This window comes from Capsella rubella, unplaced genomic scaffold (genome assembly GCF_000375325.1).
Source record: "Capsella rubella cultivar Monte Gargano unplaced genomic scaffold, Caprub1_0 scaffold_3, whole genome shotgun sequence".
Lineage (NCBI taxonomy): Eukaryota > Viridiplantae > Streptophyta > Magnoliopsida > Brassicales > Brassicaceae > Capsella > Capsella rubella.
Window position 1 is genome coordinate 11,793,228 of NW_006238921.1, and position 24,484 is coordinate 11,817,711.

Here is a 24,484-nt window from a genome sequence, read left to right on the forward strand (position 1 = left end):
TTTAAAAATGTTAATATAGATTGTATACCATCCATTGTGTTACGTACAACACATGAATCAAATAGTTAGAAACTAAGACAACTATATCTTCAACAATGATAAATACGCCACTCCAGAAGACTCACCTACAATGTGACACAATGATATTTCAAATACTTGTTTTCGCAAACAAGTCCAGATAAAATGGGAACAATGAACCAATCTCATATCCAACAACTTTATTCAATCTACAACTTTGACTTGGTTTTAAATCCTCTTAGTGTTTCATCATTTGTAGAGCTGCTTGAATCTTCTGCATGCCTCTAATATGTTGTCTCTATGCCCAAAGGCGCTAACACGAACAAACCCTTCACCTCCTGGTCCAAACCCACTCCCAGGCGTTGTAACCACATGTGTCTTCTCTAGAATCTCTGAGAACACATCCCACGAACTCTGTTTCGGGAACTCTACCCAAACATACGGAGCATTCCTCCCTCCATACACATTGTAGCCAAGCGAAGTGAATGTGTCGATGATTATGTTTGTGTTTTCTTTATAGAATCCAATCACTTTGCGCATTGCCTCAAGCCCTTCAGGGGACAGGCAAGCAAGTCCACCAGCTTGGGAGAGGTTAGAGGCACCATTGAAGCTAGTACAGACTATACGATTGAAGTCTTTAGCAACGGGGAATCCGTCAGAATACAGTAGTTGTTTCGGGATCACAGTCCAACCAAGTCTTACTCCAGTAAACCCTGCATATTTGCTGAAAGAAGATGTCTCAATCGCCACCTGCATTTCAATCAAGAGTCAGTTTAGTGACATAGCCATAACTAAACAAACATCAAAATCACAGCTTTACCTCCTCAGCTCCGGGGATTTCATAGATGGAGCGCGGGTTGTCATCCGACATATACATTGCATATGCAGAATCATACACGATAATTGATCCGTTCTTCTTTGCAAACTGAACTAAATGTGTTAGTTGCTCTCTTGTGGCAGCAGCACCAGTAGGATTGTTCGGGGAACAGAAAAATATTATATCCGTTCGACCAATAGTGGATAAGTCAGGAAAGAAGCCATTCTCAGGAGTGCATCTCATGTACTCAATGTTCCCATACTTCTGGACTTCGGTATTAAATTGTCCCGTCTGACCCATAATAACACTAGAATCGACATACGCCTGTGTATTAAATTGACAAGTGAAGCAACATTCAAAGATAGTATAAAGTTAACAGACTTAACAAGAGTTTAGTTTCATTTTTCATCAGATTACCGGGTATGAAGGATCTTGGACAGCAATTGTAACATTGGAACCAAACATAACCTGAAAGAAGTTGTATATCAAGATACAATCAGTCAGTTTCTAATATAAACATTAATCTCTTGAATTTTCATCAGATTATATAGGCAAAGCAATACTCAAAACAAACCTGGAGACGTGATATGTCACATTTAGCACCATCAGAGACAAAAATGTCATCATCCCCTATGCTAAGGCCACCGTAGAATGTTTTAGCAATCGCAGATCGCAGTGGCTGTTCAATCGAAAGTTTCAGTTAGTTACAAGATTCACCAACGATGCTTACATGATTCAAAAACAAGAAACAGGTTTATCATCTCCTCTTAACTAAAGAAACAGACGCACTACACAGCAGAAATGCAAAATCTCAACAATATGCATGGAACTTATCAAGACCCATATTATACAACAGCTTTTGTTTCAACTGTAGTTGATAAAGATCATAGCTTTTTGATGACAAAGATACAGTTAACTGTTATTTCAAAAGTGACAATGCTTATGAGCTTCAAGGTTCAATTCAACACATTTGTGACATATAAATCTTCCACTGACTAATAAGAATAGCTTAAAGTAGCAATGAAGACTTCACTAACCTTTGCACCTTGTTCAGCACCATAACCACTGTAACCTTCTATTGTAGACAACTCATGAGCTTTCTGCAGAGAAATACAAAAGACTTAAGAACCAAAAATGCAACATTTTGTGAACTATATACAAAATATTATTGAAAAGTAAGTACCTTTGCAATAGCAGAAGTAATGACTTCAGGGATAGGCTCAGTAGTGTCACCAATTCCAAGACTAATGATTTGTGCATCTGGGTATTTCACCAAATGTGCAGATCTTCTTCTTGCAATCTGGTTGCAACATTACAACAAAGTCAGTGAAACAATGTCACAAGACTCACAACATTGTCCTAAAACCAAATACAAGATTCTGATTACATACCTCTGGAAAAAGATACCCAGCTTGGAGTTTGGACATGTTTGAGTTCCTTGGAACACTTGTCTTGTACTCTGTAATCAAAACAGAGGTTACACTATTAACAAAGTTCAAAGCTTTATTTACTGAAAGTTATGATTTTGAACCTTACCTGATTGAGAAGTCTCACATTTGATTGAACTGACCCGTTTAGACATTGGAAGAGATGCATTTCGAGGTCTGAAACAGAACAGCGAAGTAAAGATTAAACAGAACAAACGAAGAAAACACAAATTTAATGGCGAGATTGAATTGAGAGAGTTACCTGGTATGTAGATTTGAAGGGGCTAAGAATGTTGAAGAAGAAGATGAAATCATTGAAGAAGAGAGCTGATTGGTCAACGACATTTTTGTTCTTCGCTTTAGGATTTTTCAAAATCTGAGGGTAACGATACAGTGAGTGTTCGCAGAGTCGTGTCTTAGGTTTTTTATGTGATTGAAAGACTGATAAAATTAGGGTTCGAGCTGGTTTGAGTGAAACAAACCAGTTTTTTTTGTGCAACCGGTTTAACAAAATGGACATTGCATTCTAATGGAGCCAGCCTACTGGGTGTTCCGTGTTCGGGTATTGGTTCCGTTGCGGATATATCTATTTGGTTCCGGCTATTTCCGATAGGAGAGTTTATTTTAGATTTTCGGTTTGGGTTCAGTTTAGTTTTGATTATATTAGATTAGTCATGGACAAAATAACCGAATCAAAAGTACTAAATCGAAACCGAACCGAAAAAAAGGAACCAAAACAAACCGAAATTGACATAGTAATCGAATGGATAGTAAACTTGAGAACCGAAAAAACTGGAACCAAACTTATACCGAACCAAGAACTGAATGTGTACCCGATATACACCTAGTTATGTTATATATGTATCTAAAATATTTATTATATTTAGACTTGATATAATCCAATAACCAAAATTTCAATTATAAATCCATAAATATCAAATATTTTTAAACTAAAACAGATTAAATATTTAAAATAACCAAAATATTTAAAAAATTAATTAGACATATTTTCTAAATTTATTCAAAAGTCACTATTTCGAATATCCGGAAAAGAACCTAAAATAACCCAAACCGAAAACCTAAAATAATCGATAGGATCCTAAATTCTCCTATCTAAAGTACCCTGATCCAAATCGAATACTTGACAGCCAGGACTACCCAAGACTATTGGAGACAATGGACTCCTAATAGATGGGAAACAGATTATGAGGTGATTGTGTGCAAGTATATAGAGAAAGGGTATGCACTAGTTGTTCCGAAGATAGTGTTTTGGAACCTGAGGGATTCGAGTTCAACGCATGTTCTTGGAAACAAGAAATGGGTAGCTTTGGTAAGTGGTTTTCCCAAGAATTTGTTAAAAATGTTCTTGGATCATGATGGAGAGATTGATCCCATAACGATCATGGAGGCTGCTATATGTAGAAGTGAGTATAGGTCACTGGTCTAAGTCGTTTGTTGTAGTTGATTGATTTAATATTTAGAGATTTTGTAATATTTGAATAAAAACTGCTACTATTTACACAAATTGGGTCATATTCTTACACAAGAATCGTTTCATTACATAAACTTTATATCAAAATAGAGGAAATTAAATGAAAAGTTTTGGAAATGTCAAGTAGTCGGAAGAAACCATCGAGCATCCTTGAGCTTCATCTTGGAGAGACAAGAAAAACGTTTGAGAATCTTGGTCTCGAGATCGAACACACAAATGTCCAGTTTTAAATCCTCCTTATGATAGATACGACCATGCCGGGTAAAATATATAGAGTTTGGTGTAATGCTAGGCACGGGAACACCCAAGTCAAGAAGCAAAGCCTCATCACCTAAAGAATCAACCTCTTCTTCAGAATTGTACTCTATATTCTTAAAGATCCGGAAGCTTTCAATGGTTGCGTTATCGATGATGCTCTCGACCAGCAAAACATCTCCTCTCGTTGTAACCGCAAAACTACAATCTTGAGTTGAATAAAACAATTGAAATGGTTCATACTTGTTAACATCCTCGAAACCTTGTTGTTTAGACAAATCTAGGATCCGAATGTAACTAAGTTGCGTGCGGATGTAAAGATTGTAACCAAAGAGTACCGCATCGGTTAAGCCTTGTAACCTCCATGGGACTCCGCAATGAAGTGGGATTTTAGTGTAGTGATCATCACCTTTCTTGCAAAATCCAACGTTTCCACTAGGGAAGTTGAAGAACAAGACTACTACATACTCTGTCGTCTTCTCGTCGAACCACAAGAGACCTTTTAAATCTTCGGAGTCGTCTTTATCTAGGAGAGACTCTTCTAGAGGCATAAGATCGATCCTAGTCTCGCTAAACACATCGATTATATAGAGATTGAATTGAGAGTCTATTACTAGGAACCATTGACCTGAGTTTGCAAGGAACCGAGTCCTTGAAAAGTCTCTTTTTGTTTTGTAAGTTCTTTCTTCTTCTTCTGGATTGAACAACAGGACAGAACTAGAACCAGAGCCATCTTCGTTGTCGTCGTTGTCTTCAGGAAACAGCATTAGCCATGGAGATGTGATTTTCTTGGGGAGTGTTAGCTTCGAAATCAAGTTCCAGTTCCAGCACACGAGCTTTGCGCGGTGGAAGTCAGTGAAGCTTAATCGATTGTAAATAGATTCCAGCAAATCAGGAGGGAGCTCCGACCAGGTCCGAGGATTTTGAGTTCCCATGGTCTTGATTGGTCAACAACGGTTTGGAGTTCGTACGTTTCTTCTTCGTATCTTTTTGTAGTTGTGCCTTTTTTTGTCGGCTTGCTGTCTCTCCTGTTTCTTTCTTGTTTGCGTGTTGTCTGTTTTTGACTTGTCTTGACCCCGCGTTGAATAATTAACATTTTTTAATTTGTTTTTTTCACATGTTGTAATTTTTATAATTAATAAATTTATTAGTATTAGGTTTATACACGTGCAATCCTTTTACTAATTATATAAAATGTAAAAATAATTATTCTAACATGTACTATGACCAGTAGCGGACCCAGAAATTTTTTAAACCAGTATTAAGTTATAATTTAAAAAGTTATAAATGAATATCTTAAAAATTTCTTATAAAAAATTCTTACAAAAATCGAAAACTTTTTACAAAATCACTCTACGGTCTTTCATATCTTGAAATCTTGACATTACCTTCTCATTTGTTATAGTTTCAAAAACATCTTTCTCAGCAAAATAAACTAAACAATTATTCAAAAACTGATCTCCAATTCGATTACATCGATCTACTTTTACGATCTTCATTGCTGAAAAACATCTCTCAACCGTGGCAAAGATGAAGTCTCCTAAAGTAATTATTTAGGTTAGTCAATTAGTTGGGCTTTAGGTTATTACATATGTTATTAGGCTTAGTTATTATTAATGGACTACTTTAATTAGATTATTTGTAGTGGATTTTTTAGTATTTCTTACAACTGAACAAAAATAATGGGCTATAATTAATAGGGTGTCAAAAACTAAAAATTATAATTAATTAATGGGGTGTCAAAAACGAACTATAGGAGTTTAATAATAACAAGTCCATAACCTCTTGAGAAAAAATATAAATTAATGGTGTGTCAATTGAACCACCTTTGTTCTATGTAGGTCCTCAAGTGACTGTGACTCTTTATTTTCTTGCATATTTTTTTGTATATTCATTTTTGAATAAAATACAGTTTAATGAAGAACAAAATTTATCCAATTAAAATTAATACCTAATAATACCTTATATATTTGGTCCCAAAAAATAATAATACCTTATATATATGTTTTATCCAAATTTGATTTTTTTTTCTTGTAATAATGTGAAATGAGACAAAGCCATTATTAATTTTTTAAGTCAAGAAAGTTTATTAACGAGATGAAGTATGATCATGAATTCACGATGTAAAGTATTAATCAATACACAATACACTATGAACATAATAAGAATGAAAATAAAAGATTGATCATATCTCCATTTTATCTATTTAAATTTTATATTTAATTATATACATGTAGTAACAAACTAACAATTGAGTATAATCTTAATTAATCAAAACAAAAACGAAATAAAAGAAAGGAATATCATATTTTTTCTTTCTTTCCTCTTAAGTATTGTCCCTTCTTTCCCCTCAAGAAGCAATTCAAGTTGTCGTCGTTTATTGGTCGGAGATTAACACTCGATGACTCCTATAGTATCAACACTAATCTTCCTTTCGTTTAACTACTTTTGTTGTGCTTCGTTTCTAGACTATGAATTTGTAACAAGTTTCTTCTTTGAAAATTCACTGGTGATTTTCTTGGCCGTTCATAATCGTTCTTGTGGTTGATGTTACGGTAAGAGAAAATTCTTGCAATCTTTCTCAACTCGAACCAACAGATAGATCTGGTTGAGATCTGATGTTTCTTGACTCCTTATACCAATCTAGTCGATTTTATATTGTCATTACCGGCAGACAACAACCTTTAGCGGTTTCAATTCCCTCTACTTAGGCCACTTCGTGCTATCTACAGGTAGATCAAGATCTCTAATTTTCGAAGTCTCCAAATTATCAAGTGAGGACTACAAGACAAGAAGTTTAGTTCCGACGGACCGGAGATCTCTAACACAACTTCCGAGATCTTGGAAATAACCAATCAATTGAAGAAGAGAGAAGCAAAGTGATCGATAGTATTCATACTCGTGGAGATGATTCTGAAGAAACAAAGTCAATATCATAGTCAAATTCTGGGGATTCAACGGTACGTACAAATTGGTATAACTAATTATGTAGTTACTAAGAAATTCATGAATTGGAACGTACATCTTGGAAAAACTTGGTATAACTAGTCAATGTTTTACTAAGAAATTGAAAAATTACAACTTGGGAAAACTTGGTATAACTAAATATGTCTTGCAGAAATCCGAGGAGGAAACAAAAAGTAATACAACCACTAAATATGTATTTCAATCACTTCGAGTATACAAAGCCATTCAAGATTTCTGCAAAGTGTTATATCTCAAAGGCAGTGGACCTATTAAGGGCTCATCTTAAAACCCATGATTTGGAATGGTTCGTATCGCACCCACAGTTCAAACATTTCTTGCATATGCCGAATGATGCAAATCACAAACTAATGGGTATGTGGATGTTGTTTCTTCGGACGGAGTCTTTAGAGAAGAGATAGAATGCTGGTTCATAGTCAGTAGTATTCCCATAAGGTATTATCTTAGAGAAATGGCATTGATTTATGGGCTATACTAACATAAAGGTATTCATGTTACATGGAATCATTGGGTAGTACAGTGTTTGTTGGGAAGCACTTTGGGGTTGGGGAAATAATAAAATATGCGGATGTCAAAGAGAAGCTATTATCAATGAAAAGACCTTCTCCAGATCAAGTGAAGATGGCGATTATCTACTTCTTATGTAACGTCATCATAGGGAAGAAGAAGGTAGGGAAGAAAGCACCATATGTATTTCATGTAACGTGAATACCTTTATGGTATTATAGCCCAGAAATCAGTGTCATTTCTCTAAGAGGATACCTTATGGGAATACCATTGACTATGAATCAACATTCTTTCTCTTCTCTAACGACTCCATCCGACGAAACAACATCCACATACCCATCAGTTTGTGATTTGCATCCTCTGGTATATGCAAGAAATGTTTTAACTATGGGTGCGATACAAACCATTCCAACTCATGGGCTTTACGATGAGCTCTTAATAGGTCCATTACCTTAGAGATATAACACTTTCCATAAATCTTGAATGGGTTTGTATACTCTAAGTGATTGAAGTACATATTCAGTGGTTGTATTACTTCAGTTTCCTCCTCGGATTCCTGAAAGAGATCTTTAGTTATACAAGTTTTCCCAAGTTGTACTTTTTCAAGTTTTTAATCAAAAATTAACTAGTTATACCAAGTTTCCCCAAGTTGTACTTATTGATTCATGAATTTCTTAGTAACTAAATAATTAGTTATACCAAGTTGTACATACCGTTAATCCTCAAAATTTGACTCTAGATTTGACTCCGAATTTGACTATGTTTCTTCGCTATCATCTCCACGAGTCTCATCTTCTTCTATGATTTCATGTGTTGGATCTTATTATTTATCAAATCCTACGTTCTTTGTACGCACCATTCCCTTGTCCTTCACACTTCCATTCATATAGTAACCTACTCATGTTATAAATAAAATCAACAACCCCAACTTAAGATTACCAAATCGACAACATTCAACCAGATCTAACATAAAACTGAAAAGAAACTATATCGATTTTGACTTATACAAATTCGGGTTTTCCTTACTTGTACTCACAAGTGAAAAGAAACGGCTCTCGACTTGTGACTTTAAAACTGTCGTTGAGTTAGAGAGGCTCCAATCGATATAGACAAGGTGTGGATCAGAAATTGGATGGGTATCCGAAACCGAATATATCTCTGAACCGACAAATCATATAGAACACCAATTAGGTCCGGTTTACTCAGAAGCTTTTTCGGTGGTGATCGATCGATTCAAATCGCCACGCCCAACCACAATTTTTCTTGCCTTCGAGTCTTCGAGAAATCTCCAGACTCTGCAAAGCTTTGATTCCTCAGGTATTTTGATTATACTACGAATTCATTCCCTTTTTATTCCACAATTCGCAAGCAATTAGGTTATCTAAGAAACCCTAATTTAAAAATCTCTGTTTTTTTCGATTATTGAGTCTTGCTCTCGAATTCGTAAAGATCAAGTCTTTACACAAGTTTCGTGGTAGAAAGCTTTAGAATTCTTGATTTGACTCTCTTTAGATGTTGATTCGTGCTTCCACGCTTGTTTTTAGATATGCCCATGTTAGAGAATAAAGGTGTGTTCTTGTGATTACAGAGATTTAGGATGGATCTAGAAACTGAGAATCGAATAGCTTCAGTTCTATTAAGAGAAGCAGCAGAATTGAGAAGACAAGCTGAGAAAGATGGTGTTAGAGCATATCTTGAGAAACCTAATGTAAGGATTCGACCTAACTCTAGGTTTCTCAAAGCCACTGTTCTTAGTGTTCAGCAATGTAAGCTTCTTTCTTTACTAACCCTTTAAATCTTTTTTATTCCGTAACATATGTTCGGGTTATTTGATCGTTTTCTACTAAACTAGTTTAAAGTCATGATTTTTTCTCTTTAAATAATTGTCTATGTATGTGATCACATTGGAAATTATAGATTGAACTAAGTAACTCAAGTCGTTTAATGATTGAATCTATGTTTCTTGAAGCAGCAATAGCTGCGGTTTCTCGAAGGGATTAGGTTCTTTGTTGGTTAATGAGAAGGTTGGTAACATGTGATATTTTTGTTGGTGGTTTATGGTTTTTATATGGTTCCTTTGGAATATAGTTTCTTGACTTGTTCACTAGTATTTGGTTTGCTCGGAAAGAAACATATATCGTTGATAGCGTAATCTCTGGTTTACGAGAGCTTGTGATTTGCAACTGTCAAGTACTACATGTTGTTTAAAAGCTCATTGTTTACTTTAAAACTCTTACATGTTTGTTTCTTTGACCGTACACAGCAAACAAAGCGGTAGAAACCAGTGAAATGTGGAGGGCTCGGAAGAAAGAGATTGAGCTAGAAGATGAAAGACTCAAGAGGAAAAATAGAGAGGAAAGCAGTAGTAGTAGCCAAATGAAGCAGAATGGTAGTTTCTTGAAAAGGAGTCTGGATAAGAGATGCAGCTCGGTTGATGAGAAAAAGGTTACGTGTACATCATCAAACAAGAGATGGTATTCAGAAGATGATGAAGGCTTACGAGATGATGAAACAGAGACTTCTCTCCAACCACGGTATGTCAATTCACACTCAATGTAGCAGCAGCGTCTTTCACCTTTGAGTTTGCTAGCTATCCTCATTCTCTTTCATGTATCCTAAAACGTCTTACCAATTTCCTGTAAATGACAGGAAAAAACGTGGTAGAGGCTCTATCGGTGCTATGATGGACGAAACAGGCCCTTATCTTCCCGTCGAGGAAGGACAGTTGGAAAGTTCCGATACAGTAGAACGGAAGGTAGTTCTTGGCCCAGTGAGACCACCTTCACTGAGACATGACTCAGATATTGAGCATAGTCGGAGGATAAGAAATGAGTATACGAAGAAGCATAGTAAAAAGGACAAGAAGAAAGAAAAGAAGAGAAAACGAGACAGACACTAGAAATATATTTTTGCATGATAGTGATGTTCCTTTAGGATATTAAAACACAGTTCATTTGTTACAATTTGCACAATACTGTATTATATAAAAACTGAAATTCTATTTCCTCTTATTATTTGGAAGATAGAAGAGATTAAAATTTAAAACTACATGAAACTTGAAAAATTTGCATTAGAATAGAAAAGTTTAGATATTTTGTGTTAGTTTAATACAAATGATGTTAGCATCAATTTATTTAAAATGACGTTAATGTTTGCAACATTCATGATGTAGTGATGTCAAGTGTGTATATCAGTTGTAAATAATTGATGTTAAAATTAACAAAATCATATTAAATTAATTTTTATCTATGTATATATCAAAGTGATGCAAATTGATATAAGATGGAAATACACATATATATACTTTACTACAGCCATAGTTCATATAATCGATATTTTTTTTTTGTAAAATTTACATTATTTCAGTACGTGTTATATATATATATATATATACGATTAATGATTCTTTATGAAAATAGTTTTATAAACTAGGTTTAGTAATAAGAGAATTTTTGAGAAATACCCCTTTTGGTGCACCCCTTTTTAAAAATACCCCTTTTATCTATCAATTTTCAAAAATACCCCTTTTTAAATATAAAAAATTATAAAGTTTTATATAGTTTATAAGGTACTTCTATATAATAACTACTACTGGGAGATTCGATACAAATATTTTAAAATGTTTTAAATAGTTTTAAATCGTTTTATAAGTTTTATAAGGTTTTTAAAAGGTTTTTAAAAGGGTTTATACGGGTTTATAAGGTTTTTATAATTTATTTTTACGCAATTTATGAAAGGATATAAAGTTTTATACACATATAAAGGCTAATTTGTGTATATATTTATAAGTTTACACACATATTTGGATAAATTTCATATGCATCAAGTATATAAAATAATTTATAACTGCTTTAATCTTTCAAATTTTCAAATTACTATTTAGAAACAAAAATTTTATTTCTCATAAAAAATTCAGAAATATTAAGACTAAAATATCATGTAGTACTTACTACTTAGGTTGTGAGGCCACATCAGATAAGATAAAATATGTTCATTGTTTTCTTTTGTGCAACTCTAAATTAGTAATTACATAAAAATTCTTCAAATTCTTATATACTGCAACTAAAAATTAAAACTCCAAACATCTTAAAATTGCTACATTAAAACAATGAAATATTTTGAACATCACAACATAGTAAATGAAAGATATCAAGCTATTCTGAAATATTTTCCTTTATTTTTTTTTCAGTTGGTTTTAAATGGATGCAGAGGTTTGAATGTCTAATACTTTAAAATGTAAGTGAACAGTCAAAGTATACATTTTGATAAATAAACATTCAAAGTATGCATTTTGATAAATAAACATTGAAAGTATACATTTTATAAGTATTCAAAGTATTCTTTTTCTTATTTATGTCAACTAAATACAAGTGTGTACGTTTCATACGTACACAAAAACAAATTTATCTATACTATTAAAAGGGGAGCATTTTTTAAAAGTGTATCCAAACAGATTAAATAAAAAAAATGAAAAAATGTAATCCTAAACCTATAGCCAAACAAAATTAATGACAGATTTTCAAATGAAAAAATATGCTTTAAAATAAATAAAAAATCAAACTAATAACTAACCAATATTCATGGAAATCATAATAAATTTGTTACCATAAAATGTGGCCTATTAAATTTGAAATTTTTTTGAAGATTATATAATGCTTTAAACGTTTATTTTACCTAATTTAAACTAATACAATTTAAAACATTTTAATTTAAAAAATTTTGAAACTTTTAAAATAAACTGATATGTATAGTATTTTAAATTGTGTATATGTAAACAGATTAAATTAGGTAAATAAACGTTTAAAATAAATTAGGTCCAAGGAAAGATTATAATACTATAAATATCTAAATTCTATAGAAGTTTAGGTATTATTAATATTTACTCTTTTAAAAGGTTTTAAATATTTAAACTACATGTAAAGTTGAAAATATTAGAAATATTTAAACTCAATTAATTTTTTTAAGTTTAAGCATTATTAAATTATAAATTAAAATTTTCAAATATCTTGGAGACAGCAAAATATATTTTCAATTGAAATAAATATGCTTTAAAATATATATAAAAAAATTAAAACTAATAACTAACTCAGATTCATGGAAATCATAATAAATCCGTTACCATAAAATGAGGCCTATTAAATTAGAAATTGTGTATTTGTAAACATATTTTATAGTTTGGATGCTTATTAAGTGAAATCAATCAAAGGAAACATATTTTAAACATATTATATTTTCAAAGGAAACATAATTTAAACATTACCCAATTCACCTAAAATCGAATGAATTGATATACAAATTTTAAAGTTTGGATGCTTACTAAGTGAAACTTTCTGCTCACTCAGATTTAAATCCATTATGATCATATGTATAATATGATTTTGAATCATTCTCTAATATTTTAGCGGATTTGAGATGTTGAACACATACTTTTTATATTAATTGAGTGATATATATCCGTTTTTTAAAATTCGAATCACAAAATATGTAGAACAACAAAATTAGATTTTATTAATTTTATGTGTTATATGATGATTCAAAAAAATTAAAAAATCAAATCAAAAATATGATAGGGGAACTATAATTTTAAATCTTCTAAATATTGATGTATTTCCATTTCTATTATTTTCCATTTATTTTTAAAGATATTGTATTAAATGCAGTGGCATTTTTGTAAATAGTTTGAAAATTTAGGATTTATTACAAAAACTGCTTTAAAATGTTAATATAGATAATGAATATATCAAATAATTATATCTAAAAATATAACCCTGCAGGAACGTAAGAGTGTGAAACATTACGAACATTACCTTGCCAATATCTGAACGGGAAACAGTGAATATGAAATGGGAACGGAAATAAGGAATCCCAATCTTTGTTAATTTTATCATCATCTAATTGTTTTAGAATGGGTCCTTTCAAATGAAAACCCTTTTCATTGGATGATCATAATACTTCTCAAAAATCGAAAATATTTCCAAACTATTCCTAATAAGATGTATGAGAGATAAATTTTGTATAACAATCTATATAGTTTTTTTTTATCTATATTCGAATCTCAGAACTTCATTTGAATATGCGCTAACTTTTGAACGGTAAATATCTACTTTAGATGATAATTTTAAAGTTTAAGAGAGTTTGAGAATATCCAAACGTAAGATATGAGTATTATGTCTAAATTAGAAAATTAGCAAAATGTATGCTACCTACGAATTTTTGCAAATTCAAACAGGACGAATGTAAATGTTGCTCATGTGGCTTTCACGGGGTAGACTTTTACTGGTAAAAACATCAAATACGTCGACCTTGACAATTTAGGTAATTCGGTTTGGCAAGTTTGATATTTTTGACATTTATCCGATTTTATAGTTTAATAGCTTGCTAAAAATATAATTGATTACATTAGTTTAATATCTGGATTTGTCTTCGTATCAATCCAAATATTATGATGAAACTATTATTATTACAAATATTCCAAAATTTGATGAAACCAAATCGTTATAAATATGAGTTATAAAGATTATATCAAATAATTATATTCACAAATATATCCCCGCACGTATGTGCGGGTCTAAATCTAGTTCTTATATAAAATCTAAGAAAAAACAAAAATACAAAGTTATATGAAAATCAATAAATAAAATATAAAAATCGGAATGCGATAAATAGTAATTAGAATACAAGTAGTACTTCTACTAGTCCATGTATATCCATCTATTACTTGTATTAATAGTCACAAAGCTAACACAACATAAGTATGAATATTCTTTATTCTATAGATAACAAGTTTTTTATGGACAAAAATAAAACAGACACTCCACAAATTTCCATATATAGCACAAATTGAGACAACTAAAATATTTTCAACGAATTCTTAGAATTTGTATTTAAGGTTTGGATTGATTATTTTATATTTATGGTATAATTTTTAGGAGTAAATAAATTTAATAAGCACAAAATATTTGACAAAACTAAGCAAAAAATAAGCAAAATATAAAATTACATATGAGAATAAGAAAGAAAAATGCAAAATTAAAAATAGTGGGCTTTAAGACAGTAAAGTTGATTGTCATTTGTGTACATTTTTTGTCAGTTGTGTTTAATAAGTATATTTTTAATCATTTTACCTCTCTTTTTTGGTTTTACAAACTTAATTTTCAGTTAACTACAAGTAGTAGTAAAGTGTATACAATATATATAAAATCACATATATAAAGCTAATTTGTGTATATTTTTATAAGTTTACACATATTTTTGGATCAATATGTTTTTTCATGACATTTTTGTTTTAGTTTTTTTAAAAGAATATTGGAAAAGCGGTATTTTTATAATTTCCACAAAAATTCTTGGATCCGCAACAATACACATATGTGTTTTCTTTTTTTTAGTATAGCTCATCGAACATAAGCCACCTTGAAGGCTTCCTCAGCTAGGGACAAGATGGTTCTTCACAAACTTCCTGAACCTCCACTTGAATTGAATGGGAAGACGACGTTCTGTTCTCGATGTTGGGAACAGAAGTGGCCTGTCCATTTAACCTTTTCTCACCATCTTTCAATACTCTCGTTGCACTGCCAATGGTTACTGTCGATCAACACCATCAATTTCGGGTTGGTTGGTTTAGTTTTAAATCGTCGGTTTAACTTGATATTGATTTGGAGGAAACCTTAATTTGTGTTAAAATTCGAGCAGCCACTCGTTTGGCTATTATGTATTCTATAGATAACAAGTTTTCTGGAAAATTATAAAACATACACTCTACAAATTTCCAAACATAGGATAAATTGACACAACTAAAATATTTTAAAAAAAAATTGTAGAATTTTTATTTAAATTTTGGGTTGACTATTTTATATTTATGGTATAATTTTTAGGAGTAAAAAAAAAATTAATAAGCACAAAATATTTGACTAAACTAAGCAAAAAATAAGCAAAACATAAGGAAAATATAAAATTACATATGAGAATAACAAATAAAGACAGTAAAGATGGTTGTCATTTGTGAACATATTTTGTCAGTTGTGTTTAATAAGTATATTTTTAATCATTTTACCTCTCTTTTTTGGTTTTACTAATTTAATTTTCAATTAACTACAAGTAATAGTAAAGTGTATAGAAAGTATATATAAAATTTTACACATATATAAAGCTAATTTGTGTATATTTTTATAAGTTTACACATTTGTTTGTATCAATATCATATATTTAGTGATATATTTATATTTTTTTGAAAAGAATATTGGGAAAATGATATTTTTATAATTTCCCAAAAAATGTCTTGAACCTGAGTGTGTTTTTCTTGTTATATATACTGAGTGTTTTTTTTTTTTTTGTATTTCTTTCCTTGACCTTCTTTTGTCTTTACTGTCCGTGAGTTATCGAAAGAAATATTTTTGAGCATGCAAACTGACTTGCGTCGGCGTTCTATCTGTCACAAAGTTTATAAATTCTCTTTTATAAAACACTAATAAAAATAAATAATTGCATAATTTTACTAAAAAAATAATAAAATATTATACAAATAAATATACCACAAAATAATATAACAAAACATATCACAAATTATATCAAACAAACAAAATTTTATGGTATATTTTGTTATATCATATTTGGTAATACCAAAAAAATGGGAAAAATGTCGAAAAAATCCCCAACTTTCAAATTGTAGACGAAAAAGCATGAACTTTCGAAATGTCTTTTAAATTCTAAAGTTTTGTTTGACTTTCTTGTTATATATATATGTCATTATTATAATTGTTTAACATCATGACCGAAATAGCCATGACAAGGAAACTTGACAATTTTATCATAAAGTCAAACAAAACTTTAGCATTTATCCAAAAGTCAAACAAAACTGTAGGATTTAAATGACATTTTGAAAATTCATGCTTTTTTCATTCACAATTTGAAAGTTACCGATTTTTCTAACATTTTTCCCCAAAAAAGATACATATGCCTAGTGGTGACAAGATTCAACTTCCACCTCTAGCCTATTATATTGCAAGAAAGGTGATGATTATTACAGTAACATTGAGCTATGTTATGTTTTCCCCAAGAAATTACGAGGTGTAAAAAGATATGGTACTGATCAATGGTTACTTTCTTTATATCGCTACGATTCCTCGATTTGTCTACGAGAGTACGAGTCGAGTCATGATTTACTTTGCACTTTTGACTTATTGAGTTTTCCCTTTGGACACTGTTTTCTAGTCGCAGACACAGGGGATGCTCTGCTCGGAGAGTTATGTTGTGCGATATATCTTTGTACCTGTTGTGTAAGTAACTATACCTAAGCAGCAGTGTTACTACAGGTCATATGATCTGACTTACATATATGACTCTTTCGCAGCAAAACTTGTACCAGGGAAATCGGATTTCTTCTGAGCTATAGCACCATGTACATATGTGGTTCAGACAACTAATATTGAGCACTCGAAGTTGAGGCTATCACGAGTCTTCAAAATGATGATCCGTCTCATCGAATATCTCTTCCTACAGCCACATTCATGAATAAATGACAACTTAACTGAACAGATTAATAGGAAAAAGTTAAGAGAATTGCAAAAGTTCTTCTATAACATCCAGCTTCCTCCTCCTCAGCTAGCTTTGGCAGTGGATGTTCGTTAAGTTGCAAAATGTCCGAGTCGTTATCTTTGGACCACCACCTCTTGCTTCTGGACCCTGCTTTAAACGAATTTGCTCGGTTTGGAAAGCTCAAGATCAAACCAAGACCTGTCTAGTTTGGCTGTTTGGCATTGATATCAATCACAAAAGTCTCAGTAATTGGTGTCATTGCATCTTTAGCCATTTTCCCAGATAGTTCAAGAGCTCCAGCAATGATTGTTGTCTCATCATGTGTTAATTCCCCACCCTTTCCAGCCTGAATAAATTAGGATGCGACGTTATTTGGCTGACAACATAATGCAAACAACATAAATAGAAACTTGTCGTCTTGAAGGTGAGGGAAACACAAGGGGGACAGTTGTACAAAACACAAAAATTGAGATATCAGAGATACCGAAGACATGCCTCATTTCCATGCAAATCCACAAGTGTTTTCAGCTCAGCTCTGCGGAATAGGGCTACACAACCATGACCTAGTTGAAAGTCCAACAACTGTATCAGAAACAAAAGGAGCAATGATTGTATCAGGACCAAGGATCTATGTCCATGGCACTGGCTCTTAGGACCCTCCTGCATAACTAAAAAGCGCAATATAGGAGATTTGGGAGTTAATTCAATCACCTTACTAATCGGCCATGCGACTGGTAAGCATATCCAGACTAGAATACGGACAAATGGAGCCACTGTTGCACCAATCGCCAGACCATGACGAGAACAGACTGACTGAGGTATGATCTGCACATGGAAGTTAAATCAACTGTCAACATTATAAACAACTACATTACAGACACATAAAATTTGACTCAAAGCGACAACTTAACATCAAACGCAAAATAGTCTGGTTAAAGAGAAGTAAAACAAGACCTCACCTCACCAAATAGAAGAATCAATGTCACTGAAATCATCGCGCCCCAAGCCATCACAGGAGCATCAAGGAAAACAGGAAGCGTCTGAAAAAAAACAAAACTTACTACCTCTAAGACAAAAAAACAACATTCAAGAACCCTATAAGTAAGTAAATTCCCAAAATTTCAACTCCTAATACTGTATTACATATCAAAAAAAGTACAAAGCAAAAGATGCTGATTTTTCACAACTGGCAATATATTTGCAGCATCAAAAAGCCAAAACCCATTTGTAAATGAACCAAAAGCATTCCAATTTATCACATAAACATGAAAGAAGTCATCAATGTTGTAATTTGTGAGTACCATTTTACAAACATGACGAAATTTAAAGACATACAAAACCGAATAAGAGGTAATTTTGAAAAGCATTCCCAATCAGATTGTCAACTGCGTGCAGCCAAGGATCGTCCCGCGACACCTTGTCATCGGAGCCACCTTCCGCCACGCCGGACGATCACTCCCAACGTTCAAAACATCTACGTCTGACAAGGGCTTGATATCCCAATTGAGCCTATCAGGTCCAATCACCCCTCCTACGATCAGTACCTCCTCACTCAAACTCGTCAGCGCCATTCCAATCCTCCGCTTAAACTCAGAGGCCGACGCAATCATCTTCCACGTCTCACCTTCTTGCTTGAACACCAGCCCTTGGCTCATCACGTAAAGCACGTCCTCAACAACCGCCATTGGGCCTTGAGGCCAGCCAAAGTCTTTGACATCCCATCCGAGTTTAACACTCTCAAGAACCTGCACTGTCGATAAGCCCTTGTGCAAAACATGAACTTTCCCATCCAGCACTAAACCCGAGCAGGCCGAGTTGTGTGTCCTGTGGAGATCCGGTATAGATGTCCAGACGTCAATATCAGGATCATACATCTCAACACCAGATATAGATTTCCTACAAGTAGTAAATCCACCAGCAACAACAATCTTGCCGTCAAGAACACAACAGGCAAACATAGCACGGGGGACAAGCATTGATGCGCGAGGAGTCCATCGTCTCTGTATAAAGTCGTAAGACCAGACCTCATCGGTTGCAAAGGTACCGTCATGATCCCCGGTAAGGGGATCAACAGCGTCACTACCACCACCTAAGACAAAGAGCAATCCGGCAGTGGTGACAGCACCAAAATGAGCAAGGTGGCGGATTCTTGATGGAAGGAGAGGGAGAGTTAGCCAGCGATCGGAGTAAGGACTGTAGACTTGCCAAATGTTCTCAGGATCGAAAGCACATACGCAGAGGAGATGCTCAAGTGATTGGACCTCTTTGCGGACTTTAAAAAGCTCGTGGCTTCGAATCGCTGCTCGCCACGAGCGAGAGACGAGTTCTAAATTGGGATGATGGTGTAAAGGCACATGCGCTAGACATCTCAGAGCAACTGCGTCAGGGATTCCATCGAGCAAGCCAGACATTGTAAAAATCTGATACAGATTCAGATATCAATTTCTGCCAACATTGATTATAACCAACCGCAAATAAACCGGATTTCGAATAAATTTGGATTTGAAATTGGGGAAAAAGAAAACCCTAAGATTTGAGATTATGAATGAATCGAATCCAATTGTGAAAAGCATTGACACTTTAAGGCGGCCATTGATTTTACAAAAGAACGAATTAGATCGACGTAAGACAAAATTACGAAAACCCGTTTTTGGGATAAGTTTACCTGAAGGGAGGAGGAGATTCTTCTGATGTCGGAGAATCTCAGCTTATGAAATTTCCGGTGAACGGAGAGGGAGGAGATTTCAATCGTATTACTAGTAAACCAGGTTAGGGAACGTACAACAAAAGAGAGAGAAGAGAAGAGAAGAGAAGCGAACACGAAGAAGAAAGAGAAGTAAGAGCGCTCTGTTCACAAGTCAGAGGAATAGAAAAAACAGAGAGAGACGATGGGGAAGGAATGAATAGAGAACCTGTAGATCGAATCGAAGTGGGCTTGGTCCAATAGCCCATAATCTCTATTTTTGGGCTGATTTAATTATCAACCAAAAATAAGATGGAAGACCCGACTGTAAGTGCCAAAAATAGGAACGAACTCATGAAAGAAGAAGCTAACATTATTTGGAGCATCTAACCATCCTTAATAGGATATCTTAGGACAGTATTTTTAAAAAAATAAAAATTAGAATTATTTTATAATGAACTGTTATGGTTTTGTATACTTTAAAAAACTATAATCTTAGAAAGAAAATTGTAACAATGATTTTTGTATTTAAGTAAATCACATAATAAGTTAATGATTTTGATTGACAATGTGAAAATAAGCAATTCTCTTACTATTTCATAAGATTTTTTGAGTTTCAGTTTAGATTATAATATCTTGAATTATTTTACTATTAGTTTAGCTCTAAATTTTGAAAATAACTAATTATAATAAGAATGAATACATTAAATATATAAACAAATCTAGTGTTTAGATATTAAATATATATTAAAAATAGTTTTTTAATTTAATTATTTATGGTTTTTTATAATAAAAAAATATAATCTTAGGAAGGAAATTGCTATGATGATTTTGTATTTAAATAAATCAAATAATAAGTTAATGTTTTTTATTAACAATATAAAAATAGTAATTCCCTTACTAATTCACATAATTTTTCTAGTTTTAATTTAGATTTTAGTATCTTGAATTTTCTAGTTTTAATTTAGATTTTAATATCTTGAATTAAATACAAAATCATCGTCGTCATTTTCTTCCTAAGATTATATTTTTAATAATATAATATTTTGAAATTGTTTATAATTTTTTATAATAAAAAAATTCAAAAATAATTATAGTTTTTAGTTTTTTAACAGTATAAATAAAATTATATTAAAAAAATTTGGAATATTTTTTTTGGTCAACAACGGTCAACGCCGGAGTCAATACCGGTCAACGCTAGAATCAGTTGACCGGTGTACCAGAATTTTATGTCTATGGTGTTGACTGTATGACGTTGTATAGTTGATGCATGTGGCCATGCAATACATCTAGTTCGTGTAGCTGAGTGTACAATATGATACTTGGCATGTGTGACCATGCATTCATCTATAGTTGGTGTAGCCAGCCATACAATATACTCTTTTTTTTTGTCGACAATATAAGGTCCCTTATTATTATTTTTAATATGATGATGCCGCGTTTATTAATTTACTTGCCCGGATCAGGAAGACAAAGAAAAAAAAAGATTATATTGTTTAGGAAAATAAAAAGATAAAAACAAAAATTGCGGAATTTTTACATTTAAGAAATAGTTTTTAAGGGCAGTGTTTAGTGTTTAGGATTTAGAAACTAGTTTTGAATGTTCAAATTTTAAGTTTTAATTTTGTGATAATTTTGGAAAAAATAGATTGTAGTGGTAATTTTGGAAAATAAACTTCATTATTTAAGTGAAATACCAATTTTAGTAGTATTTAAGAGAATTCTCCAATAAATTATAAAAGATACAAACTAAAGAAAAAACTAGAAACTAAACGACAACCCTAAAGTTAATTAGGTAAAGAGACGGCGCATGTGATGTGATGAAGAATCTTCCAAGTGAATTGATCGAAGAGATACTCTCTTGGGTGCCACCTAAAGTTCTTGTCCGCTTCAGAGCCGTATCTAAGCAATGGAACGCTCTTTTCGAAGAGAAGAGGTTCTTGAACAACCACAAGATGACGTTTAGGTTCATCATAGCAACCATACACAAGGTTTATTCGGTAAGCATCGATCCTGTGATAATGGTACGTGAGTTAACCTTAGGCACACCTGGTTTAGAATCTTTGGAACTTGAAAACTTGGTTGATTGCAACGACCTGTTGCTATTTGGCATGATGAACGGAGCCCTTATTTGGAACCCTTGGTTAGGTCAAAGTATATGGATCGAGCCGAGTTTAAAACATTCTCGTATGGTATTCGACGGCATAGTATACCACAATAAGAAATACAAGATGGTTGCTTTTTCCCAAAACCCTAATGACTTTGGGATAGTCTATGACATTTCCTCTGATGTTTGGATAGACCGCCCCAAGTCATTAGCTGACTTTGTTAGTCTTGACACTGCTGTATCCTTGAATGGAACTTTGTATTGGGTTTCTTTTAAAAACGAGACTGATCCTTTGTGCTACCAAATTAGTAAATTCGATTTTTCGAGCAGATTATTCGAATACTTTTGTAATCTACCTTGTGAGAGAAAACATATTGGGGATGCTTTTGTCCTTAGGGTCTTTAGGGAAGATCGGTTTTCTTTGCTAAACCAATGCTTTCTTGCCAATTGGTTTTAGGTTGGAAGCCCACAATCTAATATTAACTATGGGAACGGTGATGATGTGGTTTGGATGAACTTCATGACCTTTTCAAGTCCTAACTTGCCGGATTTAGTAGAGACCAAATACTGCTCTCAGCCAAGTTACTTCATCGAAGATAAAAGGCTCGTGGTGTGCACTTACGACAAGAGAGGTCACACTTGGATCTATATATTGGGGGAAAATAAGTTGATCAGTAAAACTCGTCTAATATTAGATAATGTGGTTGATACTTGGCATTTGCATTGTACCTTTTTCCCCAGTTTGGTACCAGTTCCTGCTCCAGGCAAAAGAGAAGAACTGGCAAAATTACAAAGTTAGGTTTTGTTACACGTTTGCTTCTTGTTTAGTACGTTATAGAGAAAACTATAAAGTTGATTTGAATTTTGTTGTTTTTGTCGCTTAAACTAGAGATTGTAGTATTTTTCTTCTTCTTCTTCTTTTACAGCAATAAGGCTTCTTGGAGAAAGACACTCAACATGTTGGGATTCTCTTATCGACCTCTTAACTGCACTCTTCCTCTTGCACTCTCTTTGTGAGAAATATCCACAAATAATATAAATAACAAGGAGCTCATGCCTTTTGCTTTGTGTCAATACTATATATATTTTTTTTAACACTTAATTTCATTAATTATGAATATGGTCTACATGAAATGCATTCGAAGGCATTCTGGAACATAATAATGAAATTTAAAATTACAATGAAATGGAAGATTTTCCTTTGCTAAGCAATCTGCAGCATGATTACCAAGACGTGGGATCCAACAGGTTTTAGCTTCTGAGAACTTATTAAGCCATATTTTGATGTCACGAATCCAGTTATGATGATGAAAATTAAGTTGCTCTCCTATGACAAGCTTATGGACAGTTTGATTGTCACCTTCAAAAATTACCTTTCGATATCCTCTACTCCATGCATGTTGAATCGACATTAAAAGAGCTTGGAGTTCTGCCTCTAAAGGGGATAATCGTCTTTGTAGATGACTTTGACATGCTCCTAAATAAGTTCCATTGCTGTCTCTGAAGATCCAAGCTGCTTTAGAAATCTCTCCTTGCTGTTGAAGATTACAATCATAATTACACTTGACAAAGCTTTGTGGAAGAGGGACCCAATTCTGAACAACCGGAGTAGAAGAAGATGAGTGCAGAAAACGATCTTCTTGTGATAAAATTGTTGCCCATTCTTTAGCATCTATACTAGCAAGTTGAATATCCTTTCTCCAATGAGTGTCTTTTTGCTGAAAGCAAAGAAAGTTTCGACTTTTCCAAAGTCGCCAGAGGATCCAAAATGGTAGTTGTCTTGTCTTTAATGTGAGAGTGTGGTTTTTGTTGATCTCCAAAAGAAATTTGATCTTGTCGTCCAAAGAGATTCTAATGTCCAGCAAATTTTGAACATTGAGTTGAGAGCTTCTCCAAACTCTTTGGGCATGAGGGCACATGAAAAAAGATGCTCTACCAATTCATCAGCACCACAACATCGCTTACACCTAGCATTAGAAACTATTCTCCGATGTTGGAGAATTGTGCCGATAGCTAAAGTATTGGAGAGGAGACGCCATAAGAAATGACGTATTTTTGGAGCTATATTAAGCCGCCAGATTGCTTGTTTTATTTCCAAAGATCCATCAGGTGGTCTTATCGCAACAGCTGGTTCAACACTATGAATTGCAAGCCAATAACCAGATTTCACCGTATAAATACCAGAAGAATTAAAGTGCCATCCAAGCATATCAGGTTCAGAAGTAGCACTTAATCGAATTTGTTTAATCACTTCCACATCTTCGGCCACAATATTTTCTTCAAGAGTATTAATATTCCACGATCTAAGCAAAGGATTGAAGAGATCTTTAACCAAAAGGATATTATTATTAGTACCTTCCAATCTTGTAGCAGGACGAGGAGGATTTGAAGGGATCCACGGATCATTCCTGATATCAATAGTTGAACCATCTCCAATTAACAGTCTAAGACCTTTTTTTAGAAGATCTCTACCCTCAAGGATTGATTTCCAGTGTCAATATTATATTATACTATTAATAAAAAAATTGTTAATCGTTAAGAAAAAATATTAACAGAAAAATACTCTATTATGCTAATTAAACATTTGAACATAGCCAACTTGAACAATCCATCTAAAAAGTTTGGCAAATAAAATATAAAAATGTTGACATCTTGCACCCAC

At 33.1% G+C, this 24,484-nt stretch overlaps 6 protein-coding genes and 1 pseudogene across 6 annotated transcripts; 2 read left to right on the plus strand and 5 right to left on the minus strand.

Moving 5' to 3' along the window:
- On the minus strand, window positions 1-2,712 carry LOC17891569 (LL-diaminopimelate aminotransferase, chloroplastic). The gene is made up of 9 exons (XM_006297580.2): window positions 2,525-2,712; window positions 2,372-2,439; window positions 2,227-2,294; window positions 2,019-2,135; window positions 1,873-1,935; window positions 1,410-1,514; window positions 1,253-1,303; window positions 839-1,159; window positions 1-768 (listed from the first exon to the last, which is right to left on the minus strand). The coding sequence occupies exons 1-9, from the start codon at window positions 2,605-2,607 to the stop codon at window positions 268-270; spliced, it is 1,377 nt and encodes a 458-aa protein (XP_006297642.1). The 5' UTR covers window positions 2,608-2,712; the 3' UTR covers window positions 1-267.
- Window positions 2,713-3,873: 1,161 nt separating this feature from the next.
- On the minus strand, window positions 3,874-4,944 carry LOC17891184 (F-box protein At2g14290). The gene has a single exon (XM_006300178.1). The coding sequence runs from the start codon at window positions 4,942-4,944 to the stop codon at window positions 3,874-3,876; it is 1,071 nt and encodes a 356-aa protein (XP_006300240.1).
- Window positions 4,945-8,647: 3,703 nt separating this feature from the next.
- Window positions 8,648-10,526, plus strand: LOC17890578. The gene is made up of 4 exons (XM_023786399.1): window positions 8,648-8,818; window positions 9,090-9,267; window positions 9,765-10,035; window positions 10,151-10,526. The coding sequence occupies exons 2-4, from the start codon at window positions 9,099-9,101 to the stop codon at window positions 10,398-10,400; spliced, it is 690 nt and encodes a 229-aa protein (XP_023642167.1). The 5' UTR covers window positions 8,648-8,818; window positions 9,090-9,098; the 3' UTR covers window positions 10,401-10,526.
- Window positions 10,527-16,839: 6,313 nt separating this feature from the next.
- LOC17891570 (DUF21 domain-containing protein At2g14520) lies at window positions 16,840-18,155 on the minus strand. The gene is made up of 4 exons (XM_023786688.1): window positions 17,992-18,155; window positions 17,744-17,857; window positions 17,528-17,614; window positions 16,840-17,378 (listed from the first exon to the last, which is right to left on the minus strand). The coding sequence occupies exons 1-4, from the start codon at window positions 18,040-18,042 to the stop codon at window positions 17,235-17,237; spliced, it is 396 nt and encodes a 131-aa protein (XP_023642456.1). The 5' UTR covers window positions 18,043-18,155; the 3' UTR covers window positions 16,840-17,234.
- Window positions 18,156-18,261: 106 nt separating this feature from the next.
- LOC17891373 (F-box/kelch-repeat protein SKIP30) lies at window positions 18,262-19,902 on the minus strand. The gene is made up of 2 exons (XM_006299729.2): window positions 19,698-19,902; window positions 18,262-19,452 (listed from the first exon to the last, which is right to left on the minus strand). The coding sequence occupies exon 2, from the start codon at window positions 19,441-19,443 to the stop codon at window positions 18,406-18,408; it is 1,038 nt and encodes a 345-aa protein (XP_006299791.2). The 5' UTR covers window positions 19,444-19,452; window positions 19,698-19,902; the 3' UTR covers window positions 18,262-18,405.
- A 1,633-nt stretch (window positions 19,903-21,535) lies between these two features.
- Window positions 21,536-22,621, plus strand: LOC17892823 (annotated as a pseudogene).
- Window positions 22,622-22,946: 325 nt separating this feature from the next.
- Window positions 22,947-23,741, minus strand: LOC111831533. Its single transcript, XM_023786154.1, has 2 exons — window positions 23,051-23,741; window positions 22,947-22,972 (listed from the first exon to the last, which is right to left on the minus strand). Exons 1-2 carry the CDS (start codon window positions 23,739-23,741, stop codon window positions 22,947-22,949), a joined length of 717 nt encoding a protein of 238 aa, XP_023641922.1.
- Window positions 23,742-24,484: the final 743 nt, after the last annotated feature.